Below are 17198 nucleotides of genomic sequence, written 5' to 3'. Positions count from 1 at the left end.
CACATTGCTGTTTGTGGGAGCTTGCTGTGCGCAAGTTGGCTGCTGCGTTTCCTACATTACCAACAGTGACCACACTTCAAAAAGTACTTCATTGGCTGTAAAGCGCATTGCGACGTTCGGTGGTCGTGAAAGGCACTATATAAATGCAAGTCTTTCTCTTTCAGTGGTTGTGAAGCGCTTTGCTTGTCCATCAGTGCCTCTGAGCGCAGAGCCCAACATTTAAACCACTGGCCGTCCCCCATGGCGTTGCTCCTGGTGCGTACGGTGGGTGTGAGAGACCGCCCCTTCCTACAGGTCCCGCCCCTTCTCGAAACCCCGCCCACTGGCCCCGCCCCAATTTCTGTCATTATTCAACGAAGCCCCACCCCTCGCGCTGGTCACGCCCTCCCGCCGCGCCAACAACCAATAGGATCGAGGGGCGGGGCCGGGCGCATCTTGATGATATCTTCACCGCGCGCCGGCCGCCCCCATCTTGTGATATTCTGTCGCCTTTATTTTTGTTTCTCGCCCGAGTTTTGTCCCCGGGAGCGGCGCAGCCATGGCGGCCCCGATCAGCCTGAGCGCCAAGCAGCCGCCCATCCAGTCCACGGCCGGAGCCGTGCCCGTGCTCAATGAGAAAGGTAAGGGAGCTCGGGGACTGCGGCCTAGGCCGGGCCTGGAGCCTCGGCTGTGGTTATGAGGGAGGCCAGGGGTAGGGATTGCGGGACCCGGCCGCTGCCCACCCTCCCGGGATCTTGCTTTGCCCTTTGTCTGTCTGGTGAAACCCCCAGGGACTCTTTGCTCCATGACAGGGAGGCCGTTGAGCCCATCAGTCGCGCCCCCTTCGGGCACCTTTACCCCTTCCCGGACTCCTGCTGCCCTCCCCGCCGTGAATCCCTCAGAGGGATTGAATTGAAGAGTAGGGAAGTTATCCTAAACCTGTATCGAACCTTGGTTAGACCACACAGAGTACCGTATACCGTTCTGGTCGCTGTATTAAAGAAAGCACATAGAGGCACTGGAGAGGGTGCTGAGAAGATTTACAAGGATGATACCAGAAATGCGAGGGTATACATATCAGGAAAGGATGAACAGACTGGGTCTCTTTTCTCGAAAAAAGAAGGGTGACCTAATAGAGGTCTTTAAAGTTATGAGGTTTTGATTGAGTGGCTACCGAGAGAATGTTTCCACTTGTGGGGAAGAGAAAAAGTAGAGGCCACCAAGTATAAGATAGCCACCAAGAAATCAAATAGGGAATTCAGAAGAGAGTGGTGAGAATGTGGAACTTGCTATCACAGGGAGTGGTTGAAGCGAATAGTATCGATGCCTTTTAAAGGTAGGCTAGACAAGCATTTGAGGAAGAAGGGAATAGAGGGTCATGCTGATAGATGAGGAAAGACTGGAGGAAGCTTGAGTGGAGCATAAATGGCGGCATGGACTGGTTGGGCCGAATGGCCTGTTTCTGTGCCGTATATCCTATAGCTTTCCGTCCTAACATTCTCCGAGTGGCTTGACAAGTAAAACATCACCGCCTACATACAAACATGGAAAATAGGTGCAGGAGTAGGTCATTCGAGCCTGCACCACCGTTCGATAAGATCATGGCTGATCTTTCCCTCAGTACCCCTTTCCTGCTTTCTCCCCATACCCCTTGATCGCTTTAGCCGTTAGGGCCATATCTAACTCCCTCTTGAATATATCCAATGAACTGGCATCAACAACTCTCTGCGGTAGGGAATTCCGCAGGTTAACAACGCTGAGTGAAGAAGTTTCTCCTCATCTCAGTCCTAAATGGCCTACCCCTTTTCCTAAGACTGTGTCCCCTGGTTCTGGACTTCCCCAACATCGGGAACAATCTACCCGCATCTAACCTGTCCCGTCCCATCAGAATCTTGTATGTTTCGATGAGATCCCCTCATAGAAACTCCAATGTATAAAGGCCCAGTTGATCCAGTCCCGCCTCATATGTCAGTCCGGCCATCCCAGGAATCAGTCTGGTGAACCTTCGCTGCACTCCCTCAATAGCAAGAACGTCCTTCCTCAGATTAGGAGACCAAAATTGAACACAATATTCCAGGTGAGGCCTTACCAAGGTCCTGTACAACTGCAGTAAGACCTCCCTGCTCCTATACTCAAATCCCCTAGCTATGAAGGCCAACATACCATTTGCCGCCTTTACTGCCTGCTGCACCTGTATGCCAACTTTAAATGATTGATGAACCATGACACACAGGTCTCGTTGCACCTCCCCTTTTCCTAATCTGCCACCATTCAGATAATATTCTGTCTTCGTGTTTTTGCCCCCAAAGTGGATAACCTCACATTTATCCACATTATACTGCATCTGCCATGCATTTGCCCACTCACCTAACCTGTCTAAGTCACCCTGCCCTGCAGCCTCTTAGCGTCCCCCTCACAGCTCACACCGCCACCCAGTTTAGGGTCATCTGCAAGCTTGGAGATATTACACTCAATTCCTTCATCGAAATCATTGATTTATATTGTAAAGAACTGGGGTCCCAGTACTGAGACCTGCGGCACCCCACTAGTCACTGCCTGTCATTCTGAAAAGGACCCGTTTATCCCGACTCTCTGCTTCCTGTCTGCCAACCAGTTCTCTCCACGTCAGTATATTACCCCCAATACCATGTGCTCTGATTTTGCACACCAATCTCTTGTGTAGGACCTTGTCAAAAGCCTTTTGAAAGTCCAAATACACCACATCCACTGGTTCTCCCTTGTCCACTTTGCTAGTTACATCTTCAGAAAATTCCAGAAGATTTGTCAAGCATGATTTCCCCTTCATAAATCCATGCTGACTTGGACCGATCCTGTCACTGCTTTCCAAATGCACTGCTATTTCATCCTTAATAATTGATTCCAACACTTTCCCCACCATGGATGTCAGGCTAACCAGTCTATAATTACTTGCTTTCTCTCGCCCTCCCTTTTCAAAAAGTGGTGTTACATTAGCTACCCTCCAGTCCATAGGAACTGATCCAGAGTCGATAGACTGTTGGAAAATGATCACCAATGCATCCACTATTTCTAGGGCCACTTCCTTAAGTACTCTGGGATGTAGACTATCAGGCCCTGGGGATTTATCGGCCTTCAATCCCATCAATTTCCCTAACACAATTTCACGCCTAATAAGGATATCCTTCAGTTCCTCCTTCTCACTAGACCCTTGGTTCCCTAGTACTTTCGGAAGGTTATTTGTGTCTGTCTTCGTGAAGACAGAACCAAAGTATTTGTTCAATTGGTCTGCCATTTCTTTGTTCCCCATTATAAATTCTTGCATGAAACAACCCCATCTGCCCCATCCTCCTCTCTCCGACCGTCCTGCCCAGCATGCTGGCTGACGATTAATCCTGCTTACCGCAACCTGTCCACAACAGACCAGCGAACGCCATCCCTCTGCGTATATTCCTCCAGAATGTTCGCTCAGTCACAAACTCTGCCCTTGGCATTCATGTCGTTGCTGTGGAAGATTGCATGGATATCTGGCTTTGACTGGAAGTTGCCCCTTACTGCAGCCTTCCCACCTGTCTATACTTTCCATCACCTGGCTCACCCAAACTGCTGTGGGGACTGTGTACCTTAGCAGGGAGGTCAATAACCAGGGGGCATAGATTTAAAGTAATTGGTAGAAGGTTTAGAGGGGAGTTGAGGAGAACTGTTTTCACCCAGAGGGCGGTGGGGGTCTGGAACTCACTGCCTGAAAGGGTGGTAAAGGCAGAAACCCTCATCGCATTTAAAAAGCACTTTGATGTGCACCTGAAGTGTTGCAACCTACAGGGCTACGGACCAAGAGCTGGAGAGTGGGATTAGGCTGGATAGTTCTTTGTCGGCCGGGATGGACACAACGGGTCAAATGGCCTCCTTCTGTGCTGTAAATATCTATGACTGTTCTATAATAATCACAAAATCACACCTTGGTCTCTCTACTCCTTTGACCCTCTCTTTCGAGCCCCTCAGCTGTTTCAGCCCTTGTGCATCTCCTTTAAAATTCTCATTGTTGACCACACCCATCCCCATCCCAACGTTCTTCCAGGGATAGCCTCCTGCTCTTCACTGCACTGAGTGGCTCCTCGTCCATGGTGATTTCAATCTCTCTCTCAGCGCAGCCGCAATGTAGCTGGGATGAGAGCCCTGGAACTCCGGCCCCTTTCGGTCAGTTGTTGCTGATCCTTCGGTAACTGTGGAAGCGCCCTTGACTGAACGTCGCTGCCTTCTGTTCCCAGGTGAGGTGTCGATGGAAAAGGTGAAGGTGAAGCGCTATGTCTCTGGTAAGCGACCCGATTATGCGCCGATGGAGTCCTCGGACGAGGAGGACGAGGATTTCCAGTTCGTCAAGAAACAGAAGGATCCGGAGGCAGAGCCCGAGGTGAAGGAGGAGCTGGCGAATGACCCTCGTCTGAAGCGTCTCCAGAACCGGCTCTCCGAGGATGTAGAGGAAAGGTGAGAGAATCTGGGACCTCTGGGCAGACACACAGGGTCTCGGGCACCCGGGGTCTGCCAGGGGGATCCGCATTTACTTTTAATTGTTTGTGGTCTGTTTACAAAATTACAGAGCTCCCTGCTTAAACATACTGCCCGGTCCCAAGCCACACAGCAGGGAAAGTCCCAGTTGAAGTGCCTGGGCTCAGCTGAAGGTATTGGCGGAGCTGATTAGTGGTTCCACTGCCCCTCAGTTGGGGACTGCTGACTCTTTCATTACTTAAAGTCAACCATGTTGCCCCCTTGTTAAAGGGGAACAACCAATAAAACCTGTACATTAACGAGAAAAGTTTAAATGAACCATAACAAATTAAATTAAAATTCTATTTCTGGTGGTGATGAAGCATTCCAGTCCATCCAGTGCCCACCGGTTGTGGAAGTGCAGCGCTCCCTCAGTACTGCGCTGGGAGTGTCAGCCTGGATTTATGTGCTCAAGTCCCTGGAGTGGAACTTGAACCCACAGCCTTCTGACTCGGAGATGCGAGAATGCTACCCACGGCTGACTCGGTATGGTACTGAGGGAGTGCTGCACTGTCGGAGGTGCCGTCTTTCAGGTGCAACGACAAACCAAATTTCTGTCTGCTCTCTCAAGTGGATGTAAAAGATCTCGTGGCACTATTCAAAGAAGAGCAGCAGAGATCTCCTGGCCGATATTTATCCCAAATATCTCCAAAAAACGGACTAACTGATCTCTTATTTCATTGCTACTTGAGGGGCGTACAAATTGGCAGTTGCATTTACCTCCTTAACATCAGTGACTGCACCCCACCTAATTCATTGATTGTGAAGCACTTTGGGACGTTCTGAGGATGTTGAAAGGCACTGCATAAACACAAGTTCTTGATATTTTGTGAAGTGATGTCCAATGTTTAGCGTGGTTGTTGCTCTTCGGGGACGTGACTGACGGGTTTGCTCTGGCCTTCCCTAGGTTGGCCCGCCACCGGATGATCGTCGAGCCGGAGGTGGTGATGGAGGCGGAGTCGGAGGACGAGGACGAGCCGTGGCATGTGGATCGGGAGGACAGCAGCGAGGAGGAGGAGGAGGAAGTGGACGACGAGGTGCGCACGGGCATCGCACAGATAGCACTGGGCGGGGAACAGCGAGCGCTGGAAACTTTAAACTAAAAGCGGGAAGGTCCACGGCAGTGCGTCGGCAGTGAAGAGAGCGGTTACGGATTGGGTGGAGACTCTGAGTCACAGGCCTGGTGCAGATTCTCGCCCCAGTCCCGAGACCCTCTTATCTCTCTCGCAGGCGCTGACCCGTCTGGACTTATTTTATCCGGTGATGGCAGCTGAGGAAAGGCAACACAAGAGTGGCTGAGGCGACTAGTGTAGAGTCATTTAAGGGAAAGCCAGACAAACACATGAGGGAGAAAGGAATCAAAGGTTATGCTGATGTAGGGAGGAAAGAGCCTGTGTGGAGTGCAAACTCCAGGATGGACCTGTTGGGCCGAATGGCCCGTTTCTGTGTTGCAAATACTATTAACATTTCAAGTTAGATTGCATGGTACAAGTTGAATATAAAACAGCATGACGGAATCCAACTGGTAACATCGTTTACCCTTCGGGTTTGCGGGGCAATGACCCTGCATTCTTTAACTTTGTCTCCCCAGTTAAATACTACTTGGGGAAAAATCCCAAGATGTAGACGCCCAGTGTGAAGATGAGGAGCCCAGCCCAGAATGGGAAGGTCCCGGCACGTTAGCCAATCGCAGCTGAGGTGCAAGTCGATATACTGCAGTTAACTTCAGCCTCCCTTGAGCAAAGACGAGCCAGGGATCCGGACCACTATCTTGTGACCCTGCTGTAAAGCACGTGTGTGCGCGATGTGCTGAGGACATGATCGGGCTCTACTGTGATGCGATGCCTCCCACATTTAAATAGCCTGTACACACTCATCGCATTAACACACAAAGGAAGGTCGTTTGAGCGAGGGAGCAGGAGACGGTCAGTGCCTGCAGAACAGCGTGCAATATGGATAATGCTGGCTGAGCCGGGGGTGGCGGGTAGGAGGAACTGATTTATTGCTCATTGGATCTGGTGGGAGGGGCTCTTTACAGCGTATTTACAGCACAGAAACAAGCCGTTTGGCACAACGGGTCCATGCTGTGTTTGTACTCCGCAACAGTCTCCTCCCATCCCTCTCATCTCACCCCAGCAACATATCATAGAAACATAGAAAATAGGTGTAGGAGTAGGTCATTCGGCCCTTCTAGCCTGCACTGCCATTCAGTGAGTTCATGGCTGAACATGCAACTTCAGTCCTGCTCCATTCCTGCTTTCTCGCCATACCCCTTGATCCCACTCGTAACTCCTTTTTGAATATATTTAGTGAATTGGCCTCAACAACTTTCTGTGGTAGAGAATTCCACAGGTTCACCACTCTCTGGGTGAAGAAGTTTCTCCTCATCTCGGTCCTAAATGGCTTACCCCTTACCCTTAGACTGTGACCCCTGGTTCTGGACTTCCCCAACATTGGGAACATTCTTCCTGCATCTAACCTGTCTAAACCCGTCAGAATTTTAAACGTTTCTATGCGATCCCCTCTCATTCTTCTGAACTCCAGTGAATACAAGCCCAGTTGATCCAGTCTTTCTTGATAGGTCAGTCCCGCCATCCCGGGAATCAGTCTGGTGAACCTTCGCTGCACTCCCTCAATAGCAAGAATGTCCTTCCTCAAGTTAGGAGACCAAAACTGTACACAATATTCAAGGTGTGGCCTCACCAAGGCCCTGTACAACTGTAGTAACACATCCCTGCCCCTGTACTCAAATCCCCTCGCTATGAAGGCCAACACGCCATTTTCTTTCTTAACCGCCTGCTGTACCTGCATGCCAACCTTCAATGATTGATGTACCATGACACCCAGGTCTCGTTGCACCTCCCTTTTTCCTAATCTGTCACCATTCAGATAATAGTCTGTCTCTCTGTTTTTACCACCAAAGTGGATAACCTCACATTTATCCACATTATACTTCATCTGCCATGCATTTGCCCACTCACCTAACCTATCCAAGTCACTCTGCAGCCTCATAGCATTCTCCTCGCAGCTCACACTGCCACCCAACTTGGTGTCATCCGCAAATTTGGGGATACTACATTTAGTCCCCTCGTCTAAATCATTAATGTACAGTGTAAACAGCTGGGGCCCCAGCGCAGAACCTTGCGGTACCCCACTAGTCACTGCCTGCCATTCTGAAAAGTACCCATTTACTCCTACTCGTTGCTTCCTGTCTGCCAACCAGTTCTCAATCCACGTCAGCACACTACCCCCAATCCCATGTGCTTTAACTTTGCACATTAATCTCTTGTGTGGGACCTTGTCGAAAGCCTTCTGAAAGTCCAAATACACCACATCAACTGGTTCTCCCTTGTCCACTCTACTGGAAACATCCTCAAAAAATTCCAGAAGATTTGTCAAGCATGGTTTCCCTTTCACAAATCCATGCTGACTTGGACCTATCCTGTCACCTCTTTCCAAATGCGCTGCTATGACATCCTTAATAATTGATTCCATCATTTTACCCACTACCGATGTCAGGCTGACCGGTCTATAATTCCCTGTTTTCTCTCTCCCTCCTTTTTTAAAAAGTGGGGTTACATTGGCTACCCTCCACTCCATAGGAACTGATCCAGAGTCAATGGAATGTTGGAAAATGACTGTCAATGCATCCGCTATTTCCAAGGCCACCTCTTTAAGTACTCTGGGATGCAGTCCATCAGGCCCTGGGGATTTATCGGCCTTCAATCCCATCAATTTCCCCAACACAATTTCCCAACTAATAAGGATTTCCCTCAGTTCCTCCTTCTTACTAGACCCTCTGACCCCTTTTATATCCGGAAGGTTGTTTGTGTCCTCCTCAGTGAATACCGAACCAAAGTACTTGTTCAATTGGTCTGCCATTTCTTTGTTCCCAGTTATGACTTCCCCTGATTCTGACTGCAGGGGACCTACGTTTGTCTTTACTAACCTTTTTCTCTTTACATATCTATAGAGGATGTAGTTCATCCATGTGGTCTCTAAATGTCTGCCATTGCCCATCCACTGTCAACCCCTTAAGCATCATTCGGCAATCTATCCTAGCCAATTCACGCCTCACACCTTCAAAGTTACCCTTCTTTAAGTTCTGGACCATGGTCTCTGAATTAACTGTTTCATTCTCCATCCTAATGTAGAATTCCACCATATTATGGTCACTCTTCCCCAAAGGGCCTTGCACAACGAGATTCCTAATTAATCCTCTCTCATTACACAACACTCAGTCTAAGATGGCTCCCCCCCCCCCCCCCTCCCCCCAGTTGGTTCCTCAACATATTGGTCTAGAAAACCATCCCTTATGCACTCCAGGAAATCCTCCTCCACCGTATTGTTTCCAGTTTGGTTAGCTATATCCTTCTATTCCTTTCTTCCTCACACGCTTATCTAGCTTTAATTCATCTTAAATGCATCGATACTATTCACCTCAACCACTCCCTGTGGCAGTGAGTTCCACATTCTCGCCACTCTCTGGGTAGAGAAGTTTCTCCTGAATTCCCCATCGCATTTATTGGTGACTATCATATTTTTGGCCCCTCGTTCTGGTCTCTCCCCACCCCCCGTGAGTGGAAATACCGTTGTAACAATGGGGGTGAGTTGTTGGGGTTAACGAGCCCAGGCAGATTTACAGCCGTCTCCCCCTTGTGCTCCGGCAGGAAATCGAACGTCGGCGCGCCATGATGAGGCAGCGGGCTCAGGAAAGAGAGAACGAGGAGATGGAGCTACTGGAACTGGAGGACGAAGGCAGGTCTGGGGAGGAGTCGGAGGAGGAGTCGGAGTACGAGGAATATACGGACAGCGAGGACGAGACTGAACCCAGGCTAAAGCCTGTCTTCATCAGAAGGTATGATTCATCTGTAAAGCTGGCTCACCCACAGCCTTTCTCGTGAGTGACTTGCAAAGTCGGGAGAGTGGAAACAATCTGCAGTGTCTGAACACGCAGCACAACACCACCCTAACATTACCAGCACTCGGGATAAAATTGGCAATCTCGCTCACCCACAGGCTGGCTGGTGCCAAAATAGAAACCTTGTCAATCGAGTGTAGTGAGAGACGCTCTTCTGGGAATGAAGCGAAGACATTTTGAGTAGCGTAGAGGGAGATTGACTCTATTCAGCTGTGCTGTACCTGCCCTGGGAGTGTTTGATGGGACAGTGTAGAGAGGGAGCTTTACGCTGTATCTAACCCGTGCTGTACCCGCCCTGGGAGTGTTTGATGGGACAGTGTAGAGAAGGAGCTTTACGCTGTATCTAACCCGTGCTGTACCCGCCCTGGGAGTGTTTGATGGGACAGTGTAGAGAGGGAGCTTTACGCTGTATCTAACCCGTGCTGTACCCGCCCTGGGAGTGTTTGATGCTGACACCGGGAGTCTAAAGTGGAAAATTTTCCATTCCTAACCCAACATACTTCATCTTGATGAGCACATAGGATCTTTTTTTTAAACTAGCCTCTGAGCTGTGCCGTACCGCGTGCTCGGTATATTCAGTGCAGACCTGTAAGCTGCGGGCCCAGGGACATTGGCAGGCAATTTCCCAAGAGTTGTAATTGGAAGTTATTGAATCTGTTTGATGTCATTTGAGGTGTTTGCTGTTGTTTTCCCCTAGGCAACACAGCAGCTGTGCGCTGGGACTGGCTCCCAGACATCTCCGAGCAGTGCTCCGAGCTGACAGATCCTGCAGTGACCAGCTGCCGCAGGTCTTATCTTTACCTCTGACCCCCTGCTCGCTAGTTTGTGCAGGGAGGTGCTGTTGATTGGGAGCTCAGCAGTTGTGGGGAGACTGAAAGGGAGGGGTTGTCATCTGTGCCCTGCTGTGTTTTTTGTACTCGTTCATGGCCAGCATTTATTGCCCATCCCTAATTGCCCCTTGAGAATCGCTGCAGTCCGTGTGGCGAAGGTGCTCCCACAGTGCTGTCAGGGAGGGGGTTCCAGGATTGTGACCCAGTGACGATAAAGGAACGGCCGATATATTTCCCAGTCAGGTTGGTGTGTAACTTGGACGGGAACGTGGAGGTGTTGGTGTTCCTTTGCGCCTTCTGCCCTTGTCCTTCTAGGCGGTAGAGGTCGCGGGTTTGGGAGGCGCCGTAGAAGAAGCCTTGGCAAGTTGCTGCAGTGCATCTTGTCGATGAGCTAGCCTGTTGGCCAGCTGATAATTAAATGCATTAGAGGCTTTTTAATTGGACGGATGGCTCCTCTCGAGGCCCAGCTGGTCACGGCAATGGGATCCGACCAAGGCGACCTTGGGTTCGGTACCTGACCTGTGTTGGATTAGCTGGTCACAGTTGGAAGCAGTAAGAGCACCAGTGGTTGTAGTTCCTGTTGTCAGCGGTAGCTCAGTGTGTAGCACTCTCTCACCTCTGAGACACAAGGTCGTGGGTTCAAGTCCCACCCCAAAGGCTTGAGCCCATGATCCAGGTTGACACTCCAGTGTAGTGCTGAGGGAGTGCTGCACTGTTGGAGATGGCGTGTTTCGGATCAGATGTTAAACCGAGGCCCCATCTGCCCTCTCAGACGATAAAGATGCCATGGCCAATATTTCGAAGAAGATGAAAGGAGTTCTCCCTGGGGCCAATATTTATCCCTCAGCCAACATCCCTAAAACAGATTATCTTGTCATTATCACATTGCTGTTTGTGGGAGCTTGCTGTGTGCAATTGGCTGTTACGTTTACCACATTACAACAATGACTGCACTGCAAAAGTACTTAATTGGCTGTAAAGTGCTTTGAGGCATCCTGAAGTCATGATGGGAGCTATATTCCTTTCATCTGATGTTTGTACCATGAGCCCGTGTGCAGGTCCCTTGACTAACTCCAGCGTCTGACTTTCCCCAGGAAGGACCGAGTTACTGTGCAGGAACGTGAGGCTGAGGCTGTCAAGCAGAAGGAGCTGGACCAAGAGGCAAAGCGCTTGAGCGAGGAGCAGCGCAAGTACACATTGAAGGTAGCGATTGCAGTCTGCAGGGCGCAGCGCTTCACTGCTGTGTGTGTGGGACCCAGTCCTCCTGCACCCATTCCAGCACAGGTCCCTGGATAGGGATCAGGAGTGGGCGCACTGGCTGCTTTCACCCACTCTCCCAGCTCGGGGGCACTGCAGGGATTTTTTTTTTGAACAGGCAGTGGGGTGATTTGTGGGGAATGGGAGGGGAAGTTCGATAGTTCGATTTTGGTGGGGGTGTGGGTTGAGCAGACTGGGGGATGGGGAACAGACTGGGGGATGGGGCTGGGGCGGTGGGGGAGAAAAGAGTAGGCCTGGGGGTGGGGGGAAGAGTAGGGGTGGGGGAGGGCAGTTGGGGGGGGGGGGAGATGAGGGGGTGGGTGTGGGAGAGGGCAGGGGGGGGGGGGGGGAGATGAGTAGGGGTGGGTGTGGGGGAGTGCAGGGGTACGGGGTTGGATAGAGCAGTATGCGGGACGGGGCAGTGGGGTGGGGGGGGGATGGATAGAGCAGTATGCGGGACGGGGCAGTGGGGTGGGGGGGGGGGGGATGGATAGAGCAGTATGCGGGACGGGGCAGTGGGGTGGGGGGGGGGGGGGGGATGGATAGAGCAGTATGCGGGACGGGGCAGTGGGGTGGGGGGGGGGGGGGGGAATGGATAGAGCAGTATGCGGGACGGGGCAGTGGGGTGGGGGGGGGGGGGATGGATAGAGCAGTATGCGGGACGGGGCAGTGGGGTGGGGGGGATGGATAGAGCAGTATGCGGGACGGGGCAGTGGGGTGGGGGGGGATGGATAGAGCAGTATGCGGGACGGGGCAGTGGGTGTGGGGGATGGATAGAGCAGTATGCAGGACGGGGCAGTGGGGTGGGGGGGGGGGCGATGGATAGAGCAGTATGCAGGACGGGGCTGTGGGGTGGGGTGGGGATGGATAGAGCAGTATGCGGGACGGGGCAGTGGGGTGGGGGGGGATGGATAGAGCAGAATGCGGGACGGGGCTGTGGGTGTGGGGGGTGGATAGAGCAGTATGCAGGACGGGGCAGTGGGGTGGGGGGGGGGAGATGAGGGGGAGGGCAGTGGGGGGGGCGGGAGATGAGTAGGGGTGGGTGTGGGGGAGTGCAGGGGTGCGGGGTTGGATAGAGCAGTATGCGGGACGGGGCAGTGGGGTGGGGGGGGGGATGGATAGAGCAGTATGCGGGACGGGGCTGTGGGGTGTGGGGGGATGGATAGAGCAGTATGCGGGACGGGGCAGTGGGGTGGGGGGGGATGGATAGAGCAGAATGCGGGACGGGGCTGTGGGTGTGGGGGGTGGATAGAGCAGTATGCAGGACGGGGCAGTGGGGTGGGGGGGGGGAGATGAGGGGGAGGGCAGTGGGGGGGTCGGGAGATGAGTAGGGGTGGGTGTGGGGGAGTGCAGGGGTGCGGGGTTGGATAGAGCAGTATGCGGGACGGGGCAGTGGGGTGGGGGGGGGGATGGATAGAGCAGTATGCGGGACGGGGCAGTGAGGTGGGGGGGGGGATGGATAGAGCAGTATGCGGGACGGGGCAGTGGGGTGGGGGGGGATGGATAGAGCAGTATGCGGGACGGGGCGGCGAGAGCAGTACCGGTGGTTCCATGGTACATGAGCAGTATTTTTCAGATTGTGGAGGAGGAGGCCAGACGGGAGATCGAGGAGTCGAGGAGAACACTGTCCGCTCTCGACGCACTGAACACCGATGACGAGAACGATGAAGAGGAGTACGAGTCGTGGAAAGTGCGGGAACTTAAACGCATCAAACGGGACCGAGAGGAGCGGGAGTCGTGAGTACTTGTGCTATCTGTGTTTCATCTGTCCCTACTGTATTTAATCACAAGTATACCAGTTCTTCATAAAGGCTGCACCCCCACGCCCCGCAGAAAAATAATCAGTTGGCATATAAGCCACATACCCAACTCATTTTTTTGCTGAAAGGCTACCCTATTTACAAGTTAGAGCATTTCTGAGTAGTGTACGTCTACATGAGTCAGTATGGTACTCTGCTCAGTGTGCGACCTATATACGAGTCAATACAGTAATTCGGACTCTGAGTAAACTTAATCTCGCTTTCCCTCTCTCTATCTGACTGCGTGGATGAGGTGATTATTTATCATTGTGAAAGTTCTTGTCTTGTTTGATGGTCTCCCCGTTTTGCAGCATGGAGAAAGAAAAGGCTGAGATTGACCGGATGCATAATCTGACGGAGGAGGAGAGGCGAGCGGAGCTTCGAGCCAACAGCAAAGCCATCACCAACAAGGCCAACAAAGGAAAATACAAGTTCCTGCAGAAATACTACCACAGAGGCGCCTTCTTCATGGTGAGTGAGGCCGACACAAAACACAAACTCCAATATTTTGGGGTTCCCTGGTGGCTCAGTTGGCAGATGCACCAGCCCATGTTCACACTCCTGGTCACGATAGGTACGTGGGGTCAGGATTGGGCATCCGCTGTGATGCCTTCCACAGTGGGATAGTCCGCTGCCTGGTATCACCCAAAAGTAATGGTCACTCGGACGAGTTACAGAAAGGCTACCAATGCCTGTGGAAGCAGGCCCCAGTGAGAGGCAACACCTTTGGGAGATGGAGAGGACAGCCCTGATCTCCTGAGGGGTGCTCGAGCAAGGGCTGATTCCTGCATACACTGGGCCATCGAGGGAGTTTGATGTGCTTTTTGTTATAAAACTATGTTTAGTCTGTCCTGAGAATACACTACTCGTTAATCGGTGTGAACCCCGCCATGTAGTGTGTCAGACTGAGTGACCCTCTTGTTTCCCGTTTAACAGGATGAAGAAGAGGATCTGTACAAACGGGACTTCAGTTCTCCGACGCTGGAGGACCATTTCAACAAGACCATCCTGCCCAAAGTCATGCAGGTACTGTGCCCCGGGGTCACCAGAGGTCATGTGCCCAACAGGTGCTGCTCAACAAACATCTGCCTAGCAGTGGCACGGATAAACGGGCGCCTCCGAGCACTCGGCAGGGTGGAATAAAGGCTGCGTGCTCCTCGCAGAGGAAAGGGATAATGCAAAAGGTGGGGTGGGGGAGCCTGTGGCAATAGAAAGTTAAGACTTTCATTTCTACAGTGTCTTTCACGACCTCCGAACACCCCAAAGCCTTACAGCCAGTGAAGTATTTTTGAAGTGTTGTCAAACTCCCACAAAGAGCATTGTGATAATGACCAGATAATTTGTTTTACTGATGTTGATTGAGGGATAAATAATGGCCGAGGACACACAGGATAACACCCCTGCTCTACTTTGAAATAGTGCCATGAGATCTTTGATGTTCACCTGAGAGAGCAGACGGGGCCTCCAACAGTGCAGTGCTCCCTCAGCGCTGAAAATTTACACAGCGAGTTGTTGTGATCTGGAACACTCTGCCTGAAATGGCGGTGGAAGCAGATTCAATAGTAACTTTCAAAAGAGAATTGGATAAATACTTGAAAAGGAAAATGTGCCGGGCTATGGGGAAAGAGATGGGGAAGTGGGACTAATTGGATAACTTTTTCACAGAGTCGGCACAGGCACGATGGGCCGAATGGCGGCCTCCTCTGCTGTGAGATTCTATGACCAATGTGCTGCATATTCCCAGCACTTTCCTTTTGCCTAAAATTAGCCTTGCTGCTGTTTGAACGGAAGTGGTTACCTGTTTAAACTGAATGTGGGTTTTATTTCATTCTCCACCAGGTCAAAAACTTTGGCCGTTCAGGCCGGACCAAATACACTCACTTGGTCGACCAAGATACCACCTCATTCGACTCGGCCTGGGCACAGGAATCGGCCCAGAACAGCAAGTTCTTCAAGCAGCGAGCGGCCGGCGTTCGCGATGTCTTCGAGCGGCCCTCGGCCAAGAAGAGGAAGACCACGTAATGGCGAGGGCGAGTTCCAGCCGCACAGACTGCGTGCTTCACGGCCAGCGTCGGAGCTCTCGCACCATGAACCTTACCGCCTCCGTTTCCAGCTGCGCGCGGAGTTTAAAGACTTTGTAAAACTCTTTATGTTTTCCCCCGATGAAAATGCTGTTCATCTGTAATTTAAACCTGTTTTCTAAAGAAAAACATATTTTCTGAAGTGTTTACATCTGTGTAATTGTGTATCCTCTTCCCTTCTGGTTATTGCCGAGTAAGATAAAAACCACAAGTTAGCAAATTTATAATCTCCTGCCTTCATTATCAGGGAATGGGCTGCAGACACTCTCCTGAGGAAGGGACATTATGTTCTGGGAGCAACATGGTGTAACCCTGCACATTGTACAGTGAATTAGTACCTGGGATTCGATCCACCCCTCCCTTCAACAATGCATAGAAATTATAACACAAAAACATCAAAGAATCAAGAAAGTTTATCAGAGTGAGTTGTTGTGATCTGGAATGCGGTGCCTGAAAGGGCGATGGACTTTCAAAAGGAAATTGGGTCAGATGCAATTAAGGGGAAGGTAGATAAACAAATGAGGGAGAAAGGAATAGGACATTTTGATGGGGTTAGATGAAGAGGGGTGGGAGGAGACTTATGTGGGGCAGAAACACCGGCATGGACCAGATGGTCCGAATGGCCTGCTTCTCTACTGTAAATATTTGAAAAGGAAAAATTTGCAGGGCTGTGGGGGACAGAGCATAGGACTCTGGGACTAATTGGATAGCTCTTTCAAAGCTGGTGCAGGTACGATGGGCCGAATGGCCTCCTGTGCTGTACAGTGCTGTTATTGTTATAGGCCTGATATTTCAATAGTTCTGATGTTGCCAGCACCTGGCCAGATTTGTGCTGTTGTGTGGCTGAGATGAAAGGCATGCCATCTCCTGCAGGTGTAGGGAGCTTGGGTGTAACTTATGATGGGGAAGGCAATCTAGACATTGCATCAGCATTACTGTGATCAGCTAATCGTCTGTATTCAATATCATATGTATATGCTGACAAAATAAAAGCCCATCTCTGCAGCTAATGTTGGAACTGGGGACTTTGGATGGAGGATTGCTGTCGGGCTTATGGTCCGTAACGAGAGTAAACTTAGGACCATACAAGTGTTTGTGGAACTTCTTGACCCCAAAAATTAATGCCAAAGCTTCCCTTTCGATTTGCACATAATTATGCTCACTGGCAGTGAGAGTGCGTGAAGCAAAAGCAATTGGTCTCTCCTCTCCACTACGTAATACATGAGACTCCATACGGAGAGGCATCACATGCTAGCTTGATCTCCTGAGATACTTCATAGTTAACTAACATAGTGCTCTCTACCAAGTTGCTTTTACACTCCTTGAATGCTGTATCGCATTCTTTTGACCATTTCCAATGGACCTGTTTTTACAATAGTTCATTCAGTGTATGTAATACTGTAGCCAAATTTGGTCGGAATTTCCCATAATAGTTCAAAAGACCCAAAAATGATCGAAGTTCAGTGACATTCTTGGGAGTGGGTGCATTTCTGATTGTATCCAGTTTTTCCTTGGTTGGATGTAAACCATCTTTGTCTACTCTGTACCCTAAGTACTCCACGGAGTTTTGAAATAACTCACACTTGCGAGCAGCCACTCTTACTTTGTGCTTCCCCAGCAGTTTGAGGACTTAATTCAATATATTAGGAATTTGCCTATTTGGTGCTGAAATTAGTATGTCATCTAAATAACATACTACCCCTTCAATACCTTGCAAAATCTGGATCATTACTCCTTGGACTATGGCAGGGGCGGAAGACACTCCAAATGGTAGCCTATTAAATTGACAAAGGCCCAGATGAGTATAGGC

At 50.8% G+C, this 17198-nt stretch overlaps 1 protein-coding gene across 1 annotated transcript; it reads left to right on the top strand.

Moving 5' to 3' along the window:
* Positions 1–419: 419 nt before the first annotated feature.
* On the top strand, positions 420–16398 carry mfap1 (microfibril associated protein 1). Its single transcript, XM_070864915.1, has 9 exons — positions 420–620; positions 4224–4440; positions 5408–5537; positions 9171–9358; positions 11346–11454; positions 13085–13245; positions 13619–13778; positions 14244–14333; positions 15147–16398. Exons 1-9 carry the CDS (start codon positions 539–541, stop codon positions 15327–15329), a joined length of 1320 nt encoding a protein of 439 aa, XP_070721016.1. The 5' UTR covers positions 420–538; the 3' UTR covers positions 15330–16398.
* Positions 16399–17198: the final 800 nt, after the last annotated feature.

This window comes from Pristiophorus japonicus, chromosome 21 (assembly GCF_044704955.1).
Source record: "Pristiophorus japonicus isolate sPriJap1 chromosome 21, sPriJap1.hap1, whole genome shotgun sequence".
NCBI lineage: Eukaryota > Metazoa > Chordata > Chondrichthyes > Pristiophoridae > Pristiophorus > Pristiophorus japonicus.
The sequence above is the reverse complement of the archived record's forward strand: the minus strand, read 5'-3'. Positions and strand labels throughout refer to the sequence as shown.

Excerpts from the sequence above, each read along its gene's own strand:
- mfap1 (XM_070864915.1), top strand. The coding sequence starts at position 539 with ATGGCGGCCCCGATCAGCCTGAGCGCCAAGCAGCCGCCCATCCAGTCC. Across the intron at positions 9,359-11,345 it reads AAGCCTGTCTTCATCAGAAG|GAAGGACCGAGTTACTGTGC; the intron begins GTATGATTCATC and ends GACTTTCCCCAG. Across the intron at positions 14,334-15,146 it reads TCCTGCCCAAAGTCATGCAG|GTCAAAAACTTTGGCCGTTC; the intron begins GTACTGTGCCCC and ends ATTCTCCACCAG.